This window comes from Oncorhynchus gorbuscha, unplaced genomic scaffold (assembly GCF_021184085.1).
Source record: "Oncorhynchus gorbuscha isolate QuinsamMale2020 ecotype Even-year unplaced genomic scaffold, OgorEven_v1.0 Un_scaffold_12:::fragment_2:::debris, whole genome shotgun sequence".
Classification (NCBI taxonomy): Eukaryota; Metazoa; Chordata; class Actinopteri; order Salmoniformes; family Salmonidae; genus Oncorhynchus; species Oncorhynchus gorbuscha.
The window spans coordinates 190526-210869 of NW_025744531.1; the positions used below are offsets into that span (position 1 = coordinate 190526).

General features: G+C 41.8%; 1 protein-coding gene across 5 annotated transcripts; it reads left to right on the forward strand.

Moving 5' to 3' along the window:
* Window positions 1-8741: 8741 nt before the first annotated feature.
* On the forward strand, window positions 8742-20310 carry gtf2a1 (general transcription factor IIA, 1). 5 transcript variants are annotated; one of them, XM_046332260.1, is made up of 12 exons: window positions 8742-8972; window positions 10791-10892; window positions 11177-11336; window positions 11903-11941; window positions 12119-12183; window positions 12844-12919; window positions 13109-13147; window positions 13389-13540; window positions 15014-15115; window positions 15385-15639; window positions 17396-17485; window positions 17719-20310. In XM_046332260.1, exons 1-12 carry the CDS (start codon window positions 8943-8945, stop codon window positions 17824-17826), a joined length of 1218 nt encoding a protein of 405 aa, XP_046188216.1. In that variant the 5' UTR covers window positions 8742-8942; the 3' UTR covers window positions 17827-20310. The 5 variants fall into 5 exon arrangements, with proteins under 5 accessions (XP_046188216.1, XP_046188217.1, XP_046188218.1 ...); XM_046332261.1 differs by having other exon boundaries at window positions 13389-13522; XM_046332264.1 differs by lacking the exon at window positions 8742-8972 and adding an exon at window positions 10094-10205.
* Window positions 20311-20344: the final 34 nt, after the last annotated feature.

A 20344-nucleotide genomic window follows, 5' to 3' on the forward strand; every position in this document is an offset into this window, starting at 1 on the left:
GACACCATGGGCCAGAAAAGGTTGAATACATTTGGCCATGCTGTCAATCCAACATGACTTCTGCTGAGTTCAAGACAACTGGGAACTCTGAAGAAAACAAGCTCCGACTAAGAAAATGTGTTTTGAATGGTCATCCAACTCAGAATTCCAAGTCGAGAAATCGGGCCTCTTTCTAGAGCTCCAACCTGAAGATCAATGACGTCACGATTCCCAGTTGTCTTGAAAGCACCATACATCCAGAGAATACCAGACTTTAATGACAAAGTTTGATGACAAAATTTACACACAAGAAGGACCACTGCGCCACCTTCCTGTTCAAGTGAGCAAAGCACAACAAGGTGAGTCCAAAAATGTCTTGTATGCTGCTGTATAAATTCTGTAATATGCCAGGAAGATATGTATACTGTTGCTAAAAAAGTAATACTATGTGTTTTTTGTGTAGCCCATGTGCCTCACCCTAATAATTTGGTCCCTTTCCCCCTAATAACTTAGTGCACATAAAGCCTACAGCCTGTTTTAGAGAAATGTAGTCATTGAATTTTGAGATTTCACTGTCTACTTATATGCCCCCTTTATTTATCCTACGGTTCTGACTTGGTGTACAGGGAGAATACTGTAAGAATGGCCCATGTTCTGAATTTTGCCATTGTACATTTCAAAAGTGCTGAACAAATAGTTATATTGACTACGTCCATCCTAGCTCGCTCATTAATGTCTTAATCAAAATCACCGATTTCGCTCATCGTCCCCTGTTGCCATAGTTTGTACTTCTCAATTGTCAGTCAAACCACATTTGTTTAAGCAAGTCAGCCATATGAGCTATGTTTTTTAAAGGCATTCAATTAGGCTGAATGAACGGTTTAGCTGCCAGACAAAGCTCCGCTGATAGCCAGGTGTAGCAGTGGTAAGGATTCACTCCATGGTGCTGAAAATAAAGCTCTGCTGTTGGGACAGCTTTATGTAGGCCCTAACAGTTTGTGGATTAATGCAATTACTGTATTGTTTAGTGTTGTGTAGTGGATTTTCTGGAATACATCTAAAAAATGTTCTTGTAGTTTTTGCCACTAAGATTTACATGCTAAGATCGCCACTGCTCATACTATGAGATTCCAGTGAAAGAATAAACTTTGTTGTTGTTATTTTAGAACATATTTAGGCGTAACCATTACAAAGTATTAGAAGTCTAGAGGCTTCCTAAATTTGAACCCTGTTATAGAAAAAAAACAGAAGAAGCTAAATCAATGTCTACAGTGGGACATTGTAAGAAGAGTCATAATAATCTCTAGACTAACATATGCTGCTTTGTCTTTATATTTTGACCTTAAAATAAGAGATGGTTCAGATGCTCTTCAACATTCTGTGGAGAAACTGTACCCATTACATTAGGAAAACTGTAGTAATGAGTATGGTGTGCTTCATTTTCAGGACTTTTTTAATAATAATTCATACAAAATATACATTTTCTATCATTCTTTTAAAATCAATTGGATAAAACAATACCTACGAAGACCCACTTCTATGTGGAACTTATTCCTCATCATGTCTTTGTCTACTTTTGGTGGCCTTCATGTTGGTTTGCAATTATAATATTGACAAGTTTCAGTGAGGTTTTCTTGTCATTGTCCTTAATTAAAAGTATAATTTCTCCCCACACTGATATTATATTATTAGAATTAGGACATATTGTATAAAAATACACCTTTGTTGGTTCCAAAATAATATCCTATTGGTGATCCGACTTAATTAGGAGGAATTCTTATCACGTTACAAGATCCCTGTAACACATAATGCTTTTGCAATTGTTTTTAATACCATTCCCTCAGGTGTTGATTTATTATTCAGTGAAACCTGACCCTGACTTACCTTGTGTATTGGAAAAAAAGTTTGGATTTTGCCTCACACATACCTACTTTTTTTTTAAATTAAGCAAGTTTTATCTTTTCATTATTCATTATCCTGCCAACCACAATATGAAGAATTGTCAAAAAGATAAACTCAAACTTTACCTTTTGTAAGGACCACCCAGAAACAGTGTTACATATTTTTAAGCATTGTATTCATGTAAATAATCTGTTTCAAGACATCATTAGATTTATAATTTATCATATTTATGAAGATGTAGTGCTTGGATTATTTTCCGAATATAGAAATTATTTTAAACAATTGTATGTTTTTACAGTAATTTCATTATTCTTCTGGCCAAATTTCATATTCACAAATGCAATTTTACAAACAAAACCAGGCCAGTCCTCTTCTGGCTGTGCCGGGTGGAGATTATAACAGAACGTGGCCAAGATGTTCAAATGTTCATAAATGACCAGCATGGTTGAATAATAGTAAGGCAGAACAATTGAAACTGGAGCAGCAGCATGGCCAGGTGGACTGGGGACAGCAAGGAGTCATCATGTCAGGTAGTCCTGGGGCATGGTCTTAGGGCTCAGGTCCTCCGAGAGAGAGAAAGAAAGAGAGAAGGAGAGAATTAGAGAACGCACACTTAGATCCCTTAAGTGCTTTGTGTTATTTTTATTTTTTTAAATGCTCAGAAAACTTTAGGGGCCAAATAAAACCAGCCGTGGGCCAAATTCAGCCGCCAGGTGGGGAGCCCTACCCTAAGCCCAACTGTCTTATACATATGTGTGTTCTCATGTACCTTTTTTAGTGATTTATTATTGTTAATAAAAAATTGAATCCAAAAAAATATATATATATACACATTCAGTACATTCGCAAAGTATTCAGACCCCTTGACTTTTTCCACAGTGTGTTACGTCACAGTTTTGTCCCAGCCCCAGCTAACACACCTGACTCCAATAATCACCTAATCATGATCTTCAGTTTAGAATGACATTTGATTCATCAGCTGTGTTCTAGGGATGGAGAAAAAGTGTGACACCAATCAGGCCCTCGATGACTGGAGTTGTCCACCCCTGCGTCACAACCTTATTCTAAAATTGATTAAATAAAATAATTCCCTCATAAATCTACACACAGTACCCCATAATTACAAAGCAAAAAAACAGAAATACCTAATTTATGTAAGTATTCAGACCCATTGCTACGAGACTCGAAATTGAGCTTAGGTGCACCCTGTTTCCATTGATCATCATAGAGATGTTTATACAACTTGATTGGAGTCCACAAGTGGTAAAATATTTTTTGTATTTATTTAACCTTTATTTAACTAAGCAAGTCAGTTAAGAACCAATTCTTATTTACAATGACGGCCTACACCAGCCAAACCCTGACGACGCTGGGCCAATTGTGTGCCGCCCTATGGGACTCCCAATCACGGCCAGTTGTGATAAAGCCTGGATTCGAACCAGGGTGTTCGTAGTGACGCCTCTAGCACTGAGACGCAGTGCCTGAGACCGCTGCACCACTCGGGAGCCCGGTGGTCTCCCATGATTTGGAAAGGCACACACCTGTCTATATAAGGTACCACAGAGCAAAAACCAAGCCATCAGGTCAAAGGAATTGTCCGTAGAGCTCTGAGACAGGATTGTGTCGAGGCACAGATCTGGGGTAGGGTACCAAAACATTTCTGCAACATTAAAGTTTTCCAAGAACACAGTGGCCTCCATCATTCTTAAATGAAGAAGTTTGGAACCACCAAGACTCTTCCTATGGCTGGCCGTCCAGCCAAACTGAACAATCGGGAGATGAAGGGCCTTGCCAGGGAGGTGACCAAGAACCTGATGGTCACACTGACAGAGCTCCAGATTTCCTCTGTGGAGATGGGAGAACCTTCCATCTGCAGCACTTCACCAATCAGGCCTTTATGGCATCGTGGCCAGATGGAAGCCACTCCTCAGTCAAAGGCACAGCCCGCTTGGAGTTTGCCAAAAGGCACCTAAAGTCATCTCAGATCATGAGTAACAAAATGTTCTGGTCTGATGAAACAAAGATTGAACTATTTGGCCTGAATGCCAAGCATCACATCTGGTAGAAACCTGGCACTATCCCTACAGTGAAGCATGGTGGTGGCAGCATCATGCTGTGGGGTTGTTTTTCAGCAGCAGGGACTAGGAGACTAGTCAGGATCGAGGCAAAGATGAACAGAGCAAAGTACAGAGAGATCCTTAATGAAAACCTGCTCCAGAGTGCTCAGGACCTCAGACTGGGGTGCAGGTTCACCTTCCAACAGGACAATGACCCTAAGCACATAGCCAAGACAATGTAGGAGTGGCTTCGGGACAAGTCTCTGAATGTCCTTGAGTGGCCCAGCCAGGGCCTGGACATAAACCCGATCGAACATCTCTGGGGAGAACTGAAAACAGCTGTGCAGTGATGCTCCCCATCCATCCTGACAGAGCTTGAGAGGATCTGCAGAGAAGAATGGGATAAACTCCCCAAATACAGGTGTGCCAAGCTTGCAGCATCACACCCAAGAAGACTTGAGATTGTAAACGCTGCCAAAGATGCTTCAAAAAAGTACTGAGTAAAGGTCTGAATACTTATGTAAATGTAATATTTCCATTTCACAAAAATGTTTATAACCTGTTTTTTTCTTTGTCATTATGGGATACTGTGTGTATATTGAAAAGGAAAAAAATCATTTAATCCATTTTAGAATAAAATTGTAACGTAACAAAATGTGGAAAAAGTCAAGGGGTCTGAATACTTTCCTGAATACACTGTATATATTTTTCTTAAAAATAGAGAAGAGGCGACAGGGATAACTGTGCACAAAATCTGTCCCCTCCATCATGTGGTGTTTTTGTGTGTGTTTTTTTACTCACCAAGCAAGTAGTTTTGTACAGAGGTCAAAGACAAAAAAATGATGGATTATTTGCTACGTGTGGTTTATTTGATGGAATAGATGTTTCGTAATGCTTCTTTTCTTACAAGTGTACTGATATAAGTTGGACATATCGGAGTTGTGAATGTTGTTCCCAAGCACATCTACCCTCTCATTGGCTAGAATGGTCCCACCTGATCTTGCCTCCTCCCGACTGCCTTCCATTTTAGAAGACATGTATTTTCATTGTTAGAGTGGCCATTTGAGTATCTGGTCAATATAATGGATAATCTGTGTTTTGGACCAACGGATGAGATACAGTACTGCAGGCAGATGCAACATAGGCGGTTGTGGTGGATTGAGTCGCAGCCCATGCTAAAAAATCATATCTCTAGCTTAAACTGACAGATTTTGACAGGGATTTTTAAAATTATGTCGATGTTATTGCGGGTGTAGTGAAATGCTTGTGTTTCTAGCTCCAACAGTGCAGTAATATCTAACAATTTCACAACAATACACACAAATCTAAAGTAAAGGAATTAAGAATATATATATAAATATTTGGACGAGCAATGTCAGGGCGGCATAAACTAAGATACAGTAGAATAGGATAGAATACAGTATATACAGTTGAAGTCGGAAGTTTACATACACCTTAGCCAAATACATTTAAACTCATATATTCACAATTCCTGACATTTATTCCAAGTTAAAATTCCCTGTCTTAGGTCAGTTAGGATCACCACTTTATTTTCAGAATGTGAAATGTCAGAATAATAGTAGAGACAATTATTTATTTCAGCTTTTATTTCTTCCATCACATTCCCAGTGGGTCAGAAGTTTACATACACTCAATTAGTATTTGGTAGCATTGCCTTTAAAATGTTTAACTTGGGTCAAATGTTTCGGGTAGCCTTCCACTAGCTGCCAACAATAGGTTGGGTGAATTTTGGCCCATTCCTCCTGACAGAGCTGGTGTAACTGAGTCAGGTTTGTAGGCCTCCTTGCTCAACTGCGGTTTTTCAGTTCTGCCCTACACATTTTCTATGGGATTAAGGTCAGGGCTTTGTGATGGCCACTCCAATACCTTGACATTGTTGTCCTTAAGCCATTTTGCAACAACTTTGGAAGTATGCTTGGGGTCATTGTCCATTTGGAAGACCCATTTGCGACCAAGCTTTAACTTCCTGACTGATGTCCTGAGATGTTGCTTCAAAATATCCACAATTTTCCTCCCTCATGATGCCATTTATTTTGTGAAGTGCACCAGTCCCTCCTGCAGCAAAGCACCCCCACAACATGATGCTGCCACCACCATGCTTCACGGTTGGGAAGGTGTTCCTTGGCTTGCATGTCTCCCCCTTTTTCCTCCAAACATAATGGTGGTCATTATGGCCAAACAGTTCTATTTTTGTTTCATCAGACCAGAGGACATTTCTCCAAAAAGTACGATCTTTGTCCCCATGTGCAGTTGCAAACCGTAGTCTGGCTTTTTTTATGGCGGTTTTGGAGCAGTGGCTTCTTCCTTGCTGAGCGACCTTTCAGCTTATGTCGATATAGGACTTGTTTTACTGTGGATATAGATACTTTTGTACCCGTTTCCTCCAGCATCTTCACAAGGTCCTTTGCTGTTGTTCTGGGATTGATTTGCACTTTTCGCAACAAAGTATGTTCATCTCTAGGAGACAGAACGCGTCTCCTTCCTGAGCGGTATGACGGCTGTGTGGTCCCATGGTGTTTATACTTGCGTACTATTGTTTGTACAGATGAACGTGGTACCTACAGGCGTTTGGAAATTGCTCCCAAGGATGAACCAGACTGGCAGAGGTCTAGAATTCTTTTCTGGGGTCTTGGCTGATTTCTTTTGATTTTCCCATGATGTCAAGCATGAAGGCACTGAGCTTGAATCTAGGCCTTGAAATACATTGACAGGTACACCTCCAATTGACTGAAATTATGTAAATTAGCCTATCAGAAGCTTCTAAAGCCATGACATCATTTTATGGAATTTTCCAAGCTGTTTAAAGGCACAGTCAATTTATTGTATGTAAACTTCTGATCCACTGGGATTGTGATACCGTGAATTATAAGTGAAATAATCTGTCTGTAAACAATTGTTGGAAAAATTACTGCAGAAAGTAGATGTTCTAACTGACTTGCCAAAACTATAGTTTGCTAACAAGAAATGTGTGGAGTGGTTGAAAATGTAGTTTTAAAGACTCCAACCTAAGTGTATGCAAACTTTTGACTTCAACTGTATCTAATCAATATATTTGTTTTTCTATTTTCCATTTATTTTTTATAAATGTTACATTTTTTCTTCCACTTTGACATTACAGAGTATTTTGTGTAGATCGCTGACAAAGAAATTACAATTAAATCCCACTTTGTACCACAATAAAAGGTGGGGAAAGTCAAGGGGTGTGAATACTTTCTTTAGGCACTGCAGGCCTATCCCGGTCCATCTCGGCCTGTAATTTGTGTGGTATTAAAGAAGATTTGGCTTTGTAAAATTAAGTAGAATTGCATGAAATGTTTCTAAAAAGCATTTTTTTTCTCAGACCTGTAATTACGATGATAGATTCATGCAATGCTTTTACTATAAAGGAGATCTTTCCACCGATACTCTTCTCCACGTGGTCTGTGAACCCACAACCTTCTGGCCCGCAGCCCTGTGCATGATCAAAGTTCTTGCGTTGCCATAATGCTTACAAGACAAAGAACACTTTCTAAAACATCATTCTTCTGTCCAAGAAGTGAGGGTAACGGTAAGGATGTTCTCTGCCCTCCACTTTAAAATATATTTTGCTGAAGAGAGGGCCATTCCATTTTATTTCAGAGGTCCGATTTTCTCCATGTAACCCTTATTATCAATAACGTTCACTTCCTTGTTTTAACCAAAGATTGTGGATATATTGACAAGATACATGTATCTTCGCCAGTGGGGGCTGCTGAGTGGAGGACGGCTCATAATAATGGCTGGAATGGTGGAATGGAAAGGCATCAATCATGTGTTTGATGTTGTTGATACCATTCCAATCATTCTGCTCCAGCCATTACCATGAGCCCGTCCTCCCCAATTAAGATGCCACAAACCTCCTGTGCTCTTTGCCCTAACAATGGGAGTCGTTGTCCTCTAAGCTGCACTGCGGGTTGTCGAGCTCCCCTCTACCTTTTTTTGAATATTCGATGAGGGTTGTTGACGTCAACCGCCTGTATTCAATGGAGAGAAACGCTATGCTACTAGCTTTAATCAAAAATATGCATAATCATCAAGAAACAACTCCGATATAAAGTATTTTTTCTCAAAGTTGCCGGGATGTCACATGTCCTACTTTTATCAGGACACTCGTAAAAACTTTATAAGCATTACGAAACTTCTAATCGATCAAATAAACATCACGTAGCCAATAATCCATTCATGTTTTGTTGACCAAATTCGACACTCCCATTGACCTAGATACAAACACCCAAAACTTGCTTTTTGGGCGAAACAACGAAAAATATTTTAAAAAGGAAGATTATCCAATCTATAAACATGTTAGTTTCCACTGGCGGCACCATCCAATCTACATTAGAGACTACTGGTTCACTCTATGAGGAAAAACGTATTTTCGCATAGCTCATAAATTCCTGTGCCTGCCTGAGAAATATGGCATTAGACAGTTCACCTTGTTTTGCAACGTCTGGTAAATAAAAATATAACAGATTGCATGAATGCATTGTGATGTTTATGTTTAAATACCAAACAAAACGTAGTAATACAACAACAACAACAAACAACAGTAGTCAGCATCAAAGCTAATCAGAAATTATATAAGCAAAGCTATTTGCTTTTGTGAATGTTTTCATTCATTCCATTCCCAATACACTATGTAAAAATACAAATCGCAGTACTGTCAAAACTGAATGTTTTTCTTCTGTACGATATTCTCGCGGACTCTCGCGGTAATGACCGGATTGACCTGCCTTATGTCTCGCGCACTCGCAGCTCCAGCTCAGTATATAAAGGAGGACAACGGCGGGAGAAGAACGGCTGGGAAGGCACAGACCGGATTTGTAAATAAGACCGTTCAAATCTGTGTTTTATTTACAAAAGTTATGCCGGCTAATTTTAAGTATCGTACCCAGTTGTTTTAGATCGTTTTTCCTTTTTTTGCTCTCATTCCTCGCTTCATTTTCGTGTGGTTTTACACTACGCGTAATGGCGAGCTCGGCTAACTCGAATCCAGTGGTAAGGATCATTCTCAGAGGGTAGTTAGTGAGACAGAACTAGTTACGACGGCAAATTAACTGCCCCAAAAAATAATTGAGTGCAAAAACAATAAAATAAGTTACCTAGGGAATATTGTTGGCAAACAATTGAGATTTTCTCATGAATAAAAATGATAGCCATAAGTACAACAGCCATTTTAACCTCTTCGAAACCATAGCTAAATCATTTTCAGAATGCAGCTGGGGAATGACGTTAACTTATCTTGGGCAAATGTTCTCAGATGCAGTTTTTGACCTTTAGTCAAGTCTTAGTTTAAGCTAGATTATTAATTATCAAGTTAGAAATGTGATTTGAGCCTTGTTTATTGGCTTTGTAGGCTAATTTGCAAGCTATTCTGCACCTAACTACAGTAACGTTAGCTAGTCAACATGCATCAACTACATTGGTGCATTTTCAATGTGGACTGACTGGAGAGCTAGCGAAAAAAATATTTCACGTAGTTAGTACGAGACCTAACGTTATTGCTAGCTAACTAGTAACTATCTACAGTAGCTTCGAGTTTGGGAATAGTTCCTGGAGCCTAATGAAAACTAGCAGTTTGCCTTGATGTACAGTTGGAAGCACCTTCATCCAATGCGTTTGTTTAATTCCTAAATGTCGGAATTAAAACTGATTCAGGTGCTATTTAATGCTTGATCATTTCAAACAAGGTCGTACAGTGCCTCTGTCCACCATTACACGAACAAGGCTTCTCGCTAGCCGCCCCAAAACACGTAGTCCTCTATTCTCCACTATTTATTTGTCCGTCTCTAAAATCACATTTGAACCAGCTCAAGTCACACTATCTTCTAGCAACAATCCCATTTACAGCCAACAATGGAATATTAGTGACTGCGGGCGTGAGGCAATGTGTGCCTGATCCCGGCTCCGTAAAATGGCTTCCACGTCTCCTCTCTTGACGGTTGTGACCCTCCTCCTTTCCGCAGCTCGGTTTTATACAGCCATATTGGCTCTCTAATATAGACTGCCCGGGATGGGAAGGCGCTACTCAACCCTACGTCACCGTCTCTACGTATAAACACCAGACCGAGCTTTAAATAGTGAGCAGACAGGCCAAGAGGCGGGGAGAGCGATGGTGACACCGGGGAAAGTGACCTTTTTCTTGTTGTCTGTGTTCATGCGACCATTTTCGTTTTTTACGGTGTATGATCGGCGATTGAACGTTAAGCTGTATTGTGCATGGCCTATTGAGTTGAGTTCTCGCCAGTTGCTCGATTTATTTAGTTTGTTTACAGTTTGAGAAAATCCTAAAGGCCGATTGATTGAGAAGCGATTGCTGCGTTAACTTAGTTACGGTTTGAAAGCTCCCATATGCACTGCACATTTCACATTTGTGGTCTCGTCTAGGGTTCCCAAACTATGTTCAATCGTGTATTAATATGACTTGATGACGAATTGTCCCAACTTGTCCAAGAATTTGTACAATTTGGGGGAATCCAATGAAAGTCTGCACACTTTTACTTTACAAATCATAATTTGGAACATGTTTTTTTTTTACATAGTTTCGTTGTCAGAATGCAAGAATGGCAATTTTGTGGTTTCTAAATTCTGTTAATTTTAAGATTCTTGTGGTATGCAGTTTATGAATGCCTGGCCTTGATGTTCAAAGGCAGTCATGCCCCAAAATGATATTTTTCAAAACAGGACATTTTGTATTATTTGTTGGCTGACATTCGTTACCAAGCTGCATTTGAGTACATTTCAGGTATCACTATGTGGAATAACTATACTATATATTAGAGCACTTCTAACAGTGCTCTCTGTATGTTCTGTCAGCCTAAACTGTACAGGTCTGTGATTGAAGATGTTATCAACGAAGTCCGGGAGCTCTTCCTGGATGAGGGGGTGGACGAGCAGGTTCTCATGGAGCTCAAAACGGTACAGAACTCATCACTTCCTTTTTTTAGACTCATTCCATTCTAGAATATTCTTCCTCTTTTGTAGATCTGTAGTAGATCCTACTGGTATGCAATATGAGATCTCTAAGCCTCAATCCCAAATGAATGGACCGTCTAACTCCACCTTCCGTTTGTGGTCAGAGGAAGAGCAAGTCTAAAGATCCCTCTGGAAAACATTTAAATATTATTAGTCTATAAGCTGATGGTCAACTTCTTACCTACCCCTCCATTTAAAAAAAGTTGTCTTCCTCTCATCTTTCCTAGCTGTGGGAGAACAAGTTGATGCAGAGTAAGGCAGTGGAGGGCTTCCATACCGAGGAGCAGGCGGCCCTCCAGGCAGCAGCCCATCAGCAGGCCCAACAGGCCCAGCAGGCCAACCAGCAAGCCCAGGCACAGCAGGTCCTCCTGCCCCCACAGCAGCAAGGTGAGTCCTCGGCCATGACATATCACCTCTGCTGTCCTTGGTACATTATGGGCTGGTTTCCCAGATACAGAATAAGCCTCGTCCTATAGTTAAAAAGCATGTTCAATGGAGATTCTCAATTGATTAGGATTTTTAGTCCAGGTTTAGGTTGAATCTGTGTTCAGGAAATTAACCTGGCCTATAAACCATTGCCCCATTTTACAGCCATATGCTCAGCCTCTAACACCTCTAATCACAGTCTTTCTCACTTCCTGGTCCACCTCCAGTGTATGAACATATTTGGGGCATTGAAAAGCGCTATGTAAAACCTGTGTCGATGGTTCCCTGACACACCCCTTTAAAGCCAACCACCCACCTCAGACCAGCCCTGCCTGCCACCCCAAACCACCATGTCTGGTCTTTTCACACTCAGTGTATGATATAAATTGCTATGAGTCCAGACACAACAGGTCCTCGTCTAAGTTGCCCAGTTAAAAGTCAATTTCAAAGAACTACTTGAAATGTCTATCTGCAAAGTATATGAAAACCATAAATGCATTGAAAAGATAATCCTTTCTCATTCACAGTGACAAGCTGGCAATCCACCCGGCCTACTGTCACAAGCGGTAATATAATCCCTTGATGATGATTATAATACAGTATTTATTGTTTACACGCACACACACACTGTTTGTTCCAAAGCGGCATTGGCAAGATGTTGTTTCACATTTATTAGAAGTGTAATTACTGAGTATGTAATCGATACTTTAATGAACACATGCATCTCCCCTGTCTCTCCACAGCACCCCAGCAGCAAGTCATTGTGCAGGATCCTAAGATTCTGCAGCACATGAGTGCAACGGGGATGGTGAGTGGAGTAGGGTGGTTTTCTGTAGATGGACTACATGTTTAGGACCGGTGACATAAGAGCTGGCTCTGAGCATGACACTGACCAGGCCAGCTGGAGGACAGATGGAGCAGAGGGATGAGAGGAGGAGGGGTGGAGAAGCGAGGCCACTCAGGAAATCGTTTAGTGAGAGCTATGGATTTCAGACTGGATTACTGAGCAGATAAACCGAGAAGAGCCTCACACTCGTCTGCCCCCCCGGTATTTTCTGAGCTGAAGTTAGATCAGTTGTAGACTCGGGGATATTCTAGCTCTGTTTTTCAAAGACTGGATAGAAAAGTGTCTCCCTAGTTTTCTGGCCTGTTTTTCCCTCGCCAACCTTCCCCCATCAACTGGTTTTGTCTTCTGAACTCACGTGTCATAGATTTAGACGTTGTAGTCTGTGTGATGCACAGATTTCACCGGTCTGCACAGAATATGGGATTATAGCAAATTGATAGGTTACATTTTAAATGCTTCTCCAGGCATTTTGAAGATCTGTTCATCTGTGCAGAGTCTTATCTTGAACAAGCACATATTCTAGCGCACCCTCTTATTTATTTATTTCCCCCGTGAATGATTAGGAGTAGCTCTTTGTCCTTGCCTGGTTAGTAATGTGTGAGTTCTCTGTTTGTCCTGTAGAGTGCAGCAGCCACCGCAGCAACCCTGGCCTTACCCACAGGTGTCAGTCCCTACCATCAGCTTATCACCAGTCAAGGTAGGACATTTAACATCACACTAGCTCTAGTATTAATCATGTATTATAATAGTGATTAATTGATTATTTGACAACTAAAAGTATATACACAGCCGTATTGTTGCAGAAAGATTACCTCACCAAATACCAATCTGTTTTTTTTTGTTCTGCCCTGGATTTCTTATGTCCTTCCCGGGTGACGCACATCAGGCAATTTGTCCCAGAATTGTTATATTAAGACAGCGGACGGTGTGTACAACCTAGGAATAAGAAGCCTTTCTTTCTGACTTGTTAATATACTTGTTTCTCAACATTCAAACTGTTCTTGGTCTGATCATGGTTTCGATAATATGGATCTTTGATTGAGTCTCACGAGGTTGGGACTGGGTCTTGAGGGCTTCGGACTTCATCACTCGTTCCTCTCCTCTGTTCTTCAGTCAGATCCTGAACATACTCCTCATAGGTCTAATATCCTCCTCTCTGACCCCAGGTCAGATCCTACAGTTTGTGCGTGCAGCCAACGGTGCTCAGTACATCATCCAGCCTCAGCAGCAGATGGTACTACAACAGCAGGTCCTTCCTCAGATGCAGCCGGGTGGCGTGCAGGCTCCCGTAATACAGCAGGTACGCCCCATTACACAGGTAGGTCTGCTCGCCGCCCTCCAACATAGACACTACATGGCTTGTTGAACATCTCATTCCAAAATCATGGGCATTAATATGGAGTTGGTCCTCACTTCGCTACTATAACAGCCTCCACTCTTCTGGGAAGGCATTCCACTAGATGTTGGAACATTGCTGCGGGCACTTGTTTCCATTCAGCCACAAGCATTAGTGAGGTCGGGCTCTGATGTTGGGCAATTAGGCCTGGCTCACAGTCGGTGTTACAATTCTTCCCAAAGGTGTTCGATAGGTTTGAGGTCAGGGCTCTGTGCAGGCCAGTAAAGTTCTTCTGCATCGATCTCAAACCATTTCTGTATGGACCTCACTTTGTGCATGGGGGCATTGTCATGCTGAAACAGAAAAGGGCCTTCCCTAAACTTTTGCCACAAAGTTGGAAGCACAGAATTGTTTATAATGTCATAGTATGTTGTGGCATTAAGATTTCCTTTCACTGGAACTTAGGGGCCTGAACAATGGAAAAACAGCCCCACTCCGTTATTGCTCCAACACCAAACTTTACAGTTGGCACTATGGTAGCATTCGGACAGGTAGTGTACTCCTGGCATCCGCCAAACCCAGATTTTTCCGTCAGACTGCCAGATGGTGAAGTGTGATTCATCACTCCAGAGAGCATGTTTCCACTGCTCCACGAGTCCAATGCCGGTGAGCTTTGCACCACTTCAGCCGACACTTGACATTGCGCATGGTGATCTTAAGCTTGTGCGGCTACTCGGCCATGGAAACCCATTTCGTGAAGCTCCCAACGAACAGTTTTTGTGCTGACGTTGCTTCCAGAGGTCACTTGGAACACTGTAGTGAGTGTTGCAACGGAGGACAGACGATTTGTATGTGCTTCAGCACTCGGCGGTCCTGCTCTATGAGCTTGCGTGGCCTCCTACTTTGCGGCTGAGCCGTTGTTGTTCCTAGACGGTTCCACTTCACAATAACAGCACTTACAGTTGGCCAGGGCAGCTCTAGCAGGGCAGACATTTGACAAACTGACACGTTGGAAAGGTGGCATCCTATGACTGTTTCACATTGAAAGTCCGAGCTCTTCAGTATGGCCATTCTACTGCCAATGCCTGACTATGGAGGTTGCATGGCTGTGTGCTCTGTTTTATACGCCTGTCAGCAACATGTGTGGCTGAAATGGACAAATGGAGGTGGTCCTCCTCGTGCAGATTGTCCACAGTTCAGTCAATAATATTTTGTCGCCACTTGCTCACTAACCAGTGCCAAAATACCTGATCCTATGTCAAAGCTATGATCGATGACATGAGTAGTGGAGGATAAAATGTCTGTTACACTATGGGCCTTCTGTGAGGTCCTCAGATTTACAGAAGTGGCTTAAGATGGCTATGTTTTGCAAGCTGAGTGGTTTTGGAAGGTGAAGTGTCCGTTACTAGTTCCTGGTGGTTCAGTGGGTTGTAATGTCATGTTGCTGCCCCTCAGGTTCTGGCTCCTCTCCAGGGAGGCCACCCACAGCAGACTGGAGTCATCATCCAGCCTCAACAGATCGTCCTCACTGGGAACAAGGTCCAGCAGAATGCACAGGTCAGATATCAAACACTCACTAGTTACTACTGGCGCTCTATGGAATTCAAAAAGGATTGTACATGTATTCCCCTGAAATGTTTTGATAAAATATGCATTGGTATACCTACATTCAATGTATTTTTACACTCTGCTTTTGAGAATCTATAGATATGCAAGGGGGAATTATTTACCCTATTGTACAAATGATGATTCCTCTGCTGAACACCCCATCCCACATTCAACCAGCTCTCACCACCCAATCCTTCTCAACCCATTTCTCTCTTCAGGTAATGCAGATGCCAGGCCAGCCCGGCCAGGTGCAGCAGATCCAGCAGCAGGTCCAACAAGTCCAACAGGCCCAGGGTGGCGCTGCGCCAGGGCCACCACAGCAGCAAGCCAAGCAGCAGCCTCCTATGATGCTGCAGGTTGACGGAGCGGGGGACACGTCCTCAGAGGATGAGGACGAGGAGGAGGAGGAATATGATGAGGATGAAGATGAAGACAAGGATAAAGATGGAGGGGAGGACGGCCAGGTGGAGGAGGTGGGTAGTACTCTCAATGAGGCCGAGAGAGGGACACAATGGTTCTAAACTTTTACCCTTAGAATGTTTGTATGACCCACTGACTAGGTGAGCAAAACTATCTCTAACCAGTTCCAAAGCACTTTACTAGCACACTGTTGTACTCTCTAGATTTGACTGTAGAGATTGAATGATAGGATGGATATACAGTGCCTTTTGGAAAGTTTTTTTGGTTTTGTTACAGCTTTATTTTAAAATTGGAGAGAAACAAAATTCCTTCTACACACAATATCCCATAATGACAAAGCAAAAACAGGTTTTTAGAAATGTTTGCTAATAAAAAATAAATAATATATAAATAATAAAAAATATATATAAACACATTTACATAAGTATTCAGACCCTTTACTTTGTTGAAGCACCTCTGGCAGCGATTACCGCTTTGTCACCTTGGGTGGGACGCTACAAGCTTGGTACACCTGTATTTGGGGATTTCTCCCATTACTGCAGATCCTCACAAGCCCTGGCGGGTTGGATGGGGAGCGTTGCTGCACAGCTATTTTCAGGTCTCTTCTGAGATGTTTGATCGGGTTCAAGTCCGGACTCTGGCTGGGCCACTAAAGGACATTCAGGGACTTGTCCCGAAGCCACTCCTGCGTTGTCTTAGCTGTGTGCTTAGGGTCATTGTACTGTTGGAAGGTGAACTTTCACCCCAGACTGAGGTCATGAGCGCTCTGGAGCAGGTTTTCATCAAAAATCTCTCTGTACTTTGCGCCATTAATCTTTTCCTCGTTCCTGACTAGTCTCCCAGTCCCTGCCGCTGAAAATATCCCCACAGCATGATGCTGTGACACCACCATGATTCGCCATAGGATGGTGTCAGGTTTCTTCCAGATGTGATGCTTGGCATTCAGGCCAAAGTGTTAAATCTTGGTTTCATCAGACCAGAATCTTGATCTCATGGTCTGAGAGGCCTTTAGGTGCCTTTTGGAAAACTCTTAAGTGGGCTGTCATGTGCCTTTTCACTGAGGAGTGGCTTCTGTCTGGCCACTCTACCATAAAGCACTGATTTGGTAGAGTGCTGCAGAGATGGTTGTCCTTCTGGAAGGTTCTCCCATTGCCTCTGGAGCTCTGTCAGTGACCATCAGGTTCTTAGTCACCTCCCTGACCAAAGCCCTTCTCCCCCGATTGCTTAGTTTGGCTGAGCGGCCAGCTCTAGGAAGAGTCTTTGTGGTTCCAAATCTTCCTTTTTTTAAGAATGATTGGGGCCACTGTGTTCTTGGGGACCTTCAATGCTGAAGAAATGGTTTGGTATCCTTCCTCAGATCTGTGCCTCGACACAAACCTGTCTTGGAGCTCTACAGACAATCCCTTCGACCTCATGACTTGGTTTTTGCTCTGTAATGCACTGTCAACTGTTGGGACCTTACATAGACGTGTGTGTGCCTTTCCAAATCATGTCCAATCAATTGAATTTACCACAGATGGACTTCAATCAAATTGTAGAAACATCTGAAGGATGACCAATGAAATCAGGATGCACCTGAGCTGAATTTCGAGTCTCATAGCAAACTGTCTGAATACTTATTTAAATAAGAACTGTTTTTATCAATTTACAAACATTTTCTAAACCTGTTTTCACTTTGTCATTATGGGGTATTGTGTGTAGAATCTATTTTATAATATGGCTGTAACGTAACAAAGTGTGGAAAAAGTCAAGGGGTCTGAATACTTTCTGAATGCACTGTATGTAGGTTATTAACCCTCCCCCTTTCAGGAGCCTCTGAACAGTGAAGATGACGTGAGTGATGAGGAGGACCAAGAACTGTTTGACACAGAGAACGTGGTGGTGTGCCAGTACGACAAGGTAAGTCATCCCCAGATGACTACAATACGATGTATGTATCCTGTATATGAGAATCCACAGGGAGGAAATCCCAGACTTCCTGTGTATGTGTCCGGTATCCCCCTCTGCTCCTCTCCTAACGCCATCACTGACACTGTCCATTTGGTTTCCCTGTTCTCTGATACACACACACACGGCATTGTGCGAAAGCATCCGTCTGTTCCTACCGAACTCTCACTCTTTTCTCTCCTCAGATCCACAGAAGTAAGAACAAATGGAAGTTCCACCTGAAGGATGGTATCATGAACCTGAATGGCCGAGACTACGTCTTCTCCAAAGCCATCGGGGACGCTGAGTGGTAAAACGCGCCACAAAAAAGGGTACATCCAAAATGGCACCCTATTGCCGATTTTTATAGTGCACTACTTTCGACCAGGGCCCATAATCCTCTGGTCAAAATGAGTGCACTACATAGGGGGATAGGCGGCTGTTTGGAATGTAGGCAAAGCAACAAAACACCACAAAAGAACTCTGGAACTTTCTGTTCGAGAAAGAGGGAGACCTCAATAACTGAAGACCCAGGGAATCACTGGAGACATTTCAGCCTGAAGACCTGTGGTGGGTTGGTGGGGGAAGGAAAATATATGACACCACCCAAAACTGTGAGATGCACATCTGAATGAATGGTATTTCAGTATCAATACCCAACAAGCTTGAGAAGACTGTCCCTGCATCGTAGAACCCTCAGAGGAGGAGGGATCCTTTGCGCTTCTTTGTTTGAATGAATTCAACTTCAGGTTGAACTGACAGGTCTTACACACTTGTAGTTGTAGTGGACCAGATATAACCACCGACTTGACCCACTCTAAACACTTTATACCTATAGGTTTGAATCGAGGTCAAAGTTCAGTGAAAATGCCCAGCGATTGGACAGGGAAATCTCAATTCCAGTTGTGCCCAGTGATTGGCTAGGGAACTTGTCAGTCAATCCTAGTAGGGTTTTTTTTCTCAAAGTGACCCTGCACTACACAGTAAAGTTGACACCAGTGTATTGAGTTAAATTGGCTGTTTGCAAAGGCCGACATTATTAGCTTCTTGTTGTAAATCTCCATTCCATGTCACTGATATGATATTCCTGCCACGTGTTCTCATGGTCCACACTAGAAGTTTCCTTCCGGGTATCCAGTTGATACTAGTACTCACTGTGTGTTCGGCAGTGTAGCGCTCCCCTCCTGTGATCCTAGTAACTTTTTATATTTTTATTGTTATGATGAAGACCAACCCCACTAAAGGCAAAAGGTTGGTAACGACCTAGTGATGTAAATTGAGTGAAGGGATCCCAGGGCACCTCCTATTCCCTATAGAATTCACTTTTGTGAGCCCTGGTCAAAAGTAGTGCTCTACAAAGGGAATAGGATGCCATTGGGGATAAAAACAAATAAAAGAATCCCCTGTCTGCTTCTTTTTCAAGCCCTCTTAAATCATTCTATTGTTGACTGACCCTGTGCAAAGACTGTTAATGAATCAACCAATGAATGGATAGATACAATTATTGTACATTGTACAAATGTCTTCAAACACTTACAGTTTTCCTGTTTTGTGTATCTGGTCTTCTAATTCAGTGGTTAATCAGTGCAGCCAGCTGGGGATTTGCATTGTCAGTGTCAATGTATCGTGAAGTCAGTCAAGTTTGGCCACAGCATGCCCAATATTGTGTGTTTGTGAGGTCTGTCTGAGTTCACTGCTTGTTGAAGATGGATTCATCAGTTAATGTTGTTGGAAGAATGGACATCCCCTTTCTGATTTTACAGTACAAATAGATAACATTTTTGTGATTCATTTGTTTTGTGTCGATTTTTGTATTTATTCCTGAAAGCTCAGGCAGTGTTATATATTTTTTTTGGGGGGGGGGGGTGAAAAGTAATCAAGAAGCCGCACCAATCTGTGCTCTTATGATGATAACGAAGTGTTCCTTTTTTCTTTTAGTTGGTTTGACTAGGCTCCATGTGCTGTGGGCCATGTCTTGGCTGCTGTGTACAGCACTGTCTGTCTTGTGCTTTCATTTTAATCATGATGATTTTAGAAAAGTCCTGTTCAAGCAGGTTTCAACTTCTGGGTGGCAAGGTGTGTGTTCTCTGCAGTTTATTTTAACAGTGCCCCATTGCAACAAAAAAATGTCTCTGAAATAAATAAAGTATGTTTTCAGCTTTTTCATAGTAGCTTTGATTCTGTTTGGGTTTTGTGTGTGTGTGTGTGTATATACGTATGCCTGTGCAGTCATTCTCAGACACAATGGCCCAACTCATGACTAAAGTAGTCATTCTGTTGAGGAATGTACGCTGGAACATTTCAGAGTAGCTTCTAGTTCTGGAACTCTGCGCTTGGACAAGCAGTAGCATATGATATGAGCCACTCTTCTGCTCAAGTGGTTTTGACCATTTTAATCAAATTATTTTAGCATTGTTCCTAATTCCACATGTTCTAATTCCCTGATGTAATTTCGTTTGTGCCTTTTGGATTTTAGTTTGGCATTTAGGTATTCACATATAATGATGATCATTTGGAGAGGATTTCTCTAGATAATGTACTTTGACTTATTTTATTCTTCATGTACTATGCTTTTCAACTGCTGTTCAACAACAACAAAAAAACGGTTTGTTTGAGATGTATCGTTTGTATCATTCATATAACCATTTTTATTTTATTTAATATCAGATCTTTGTAAATGACCATAACTTGGCGGATGTGCTTTGAATACAAGTAATTAGGGAAGGTAGTATTTTATTGTGCAGACATGTTGAGTTTTTGCCTTTTCTAAACATTTTATTAAAGTAATATCGAAGCTGGTTTGTGTATGGCTTTTTTAATGAAATAGTATAA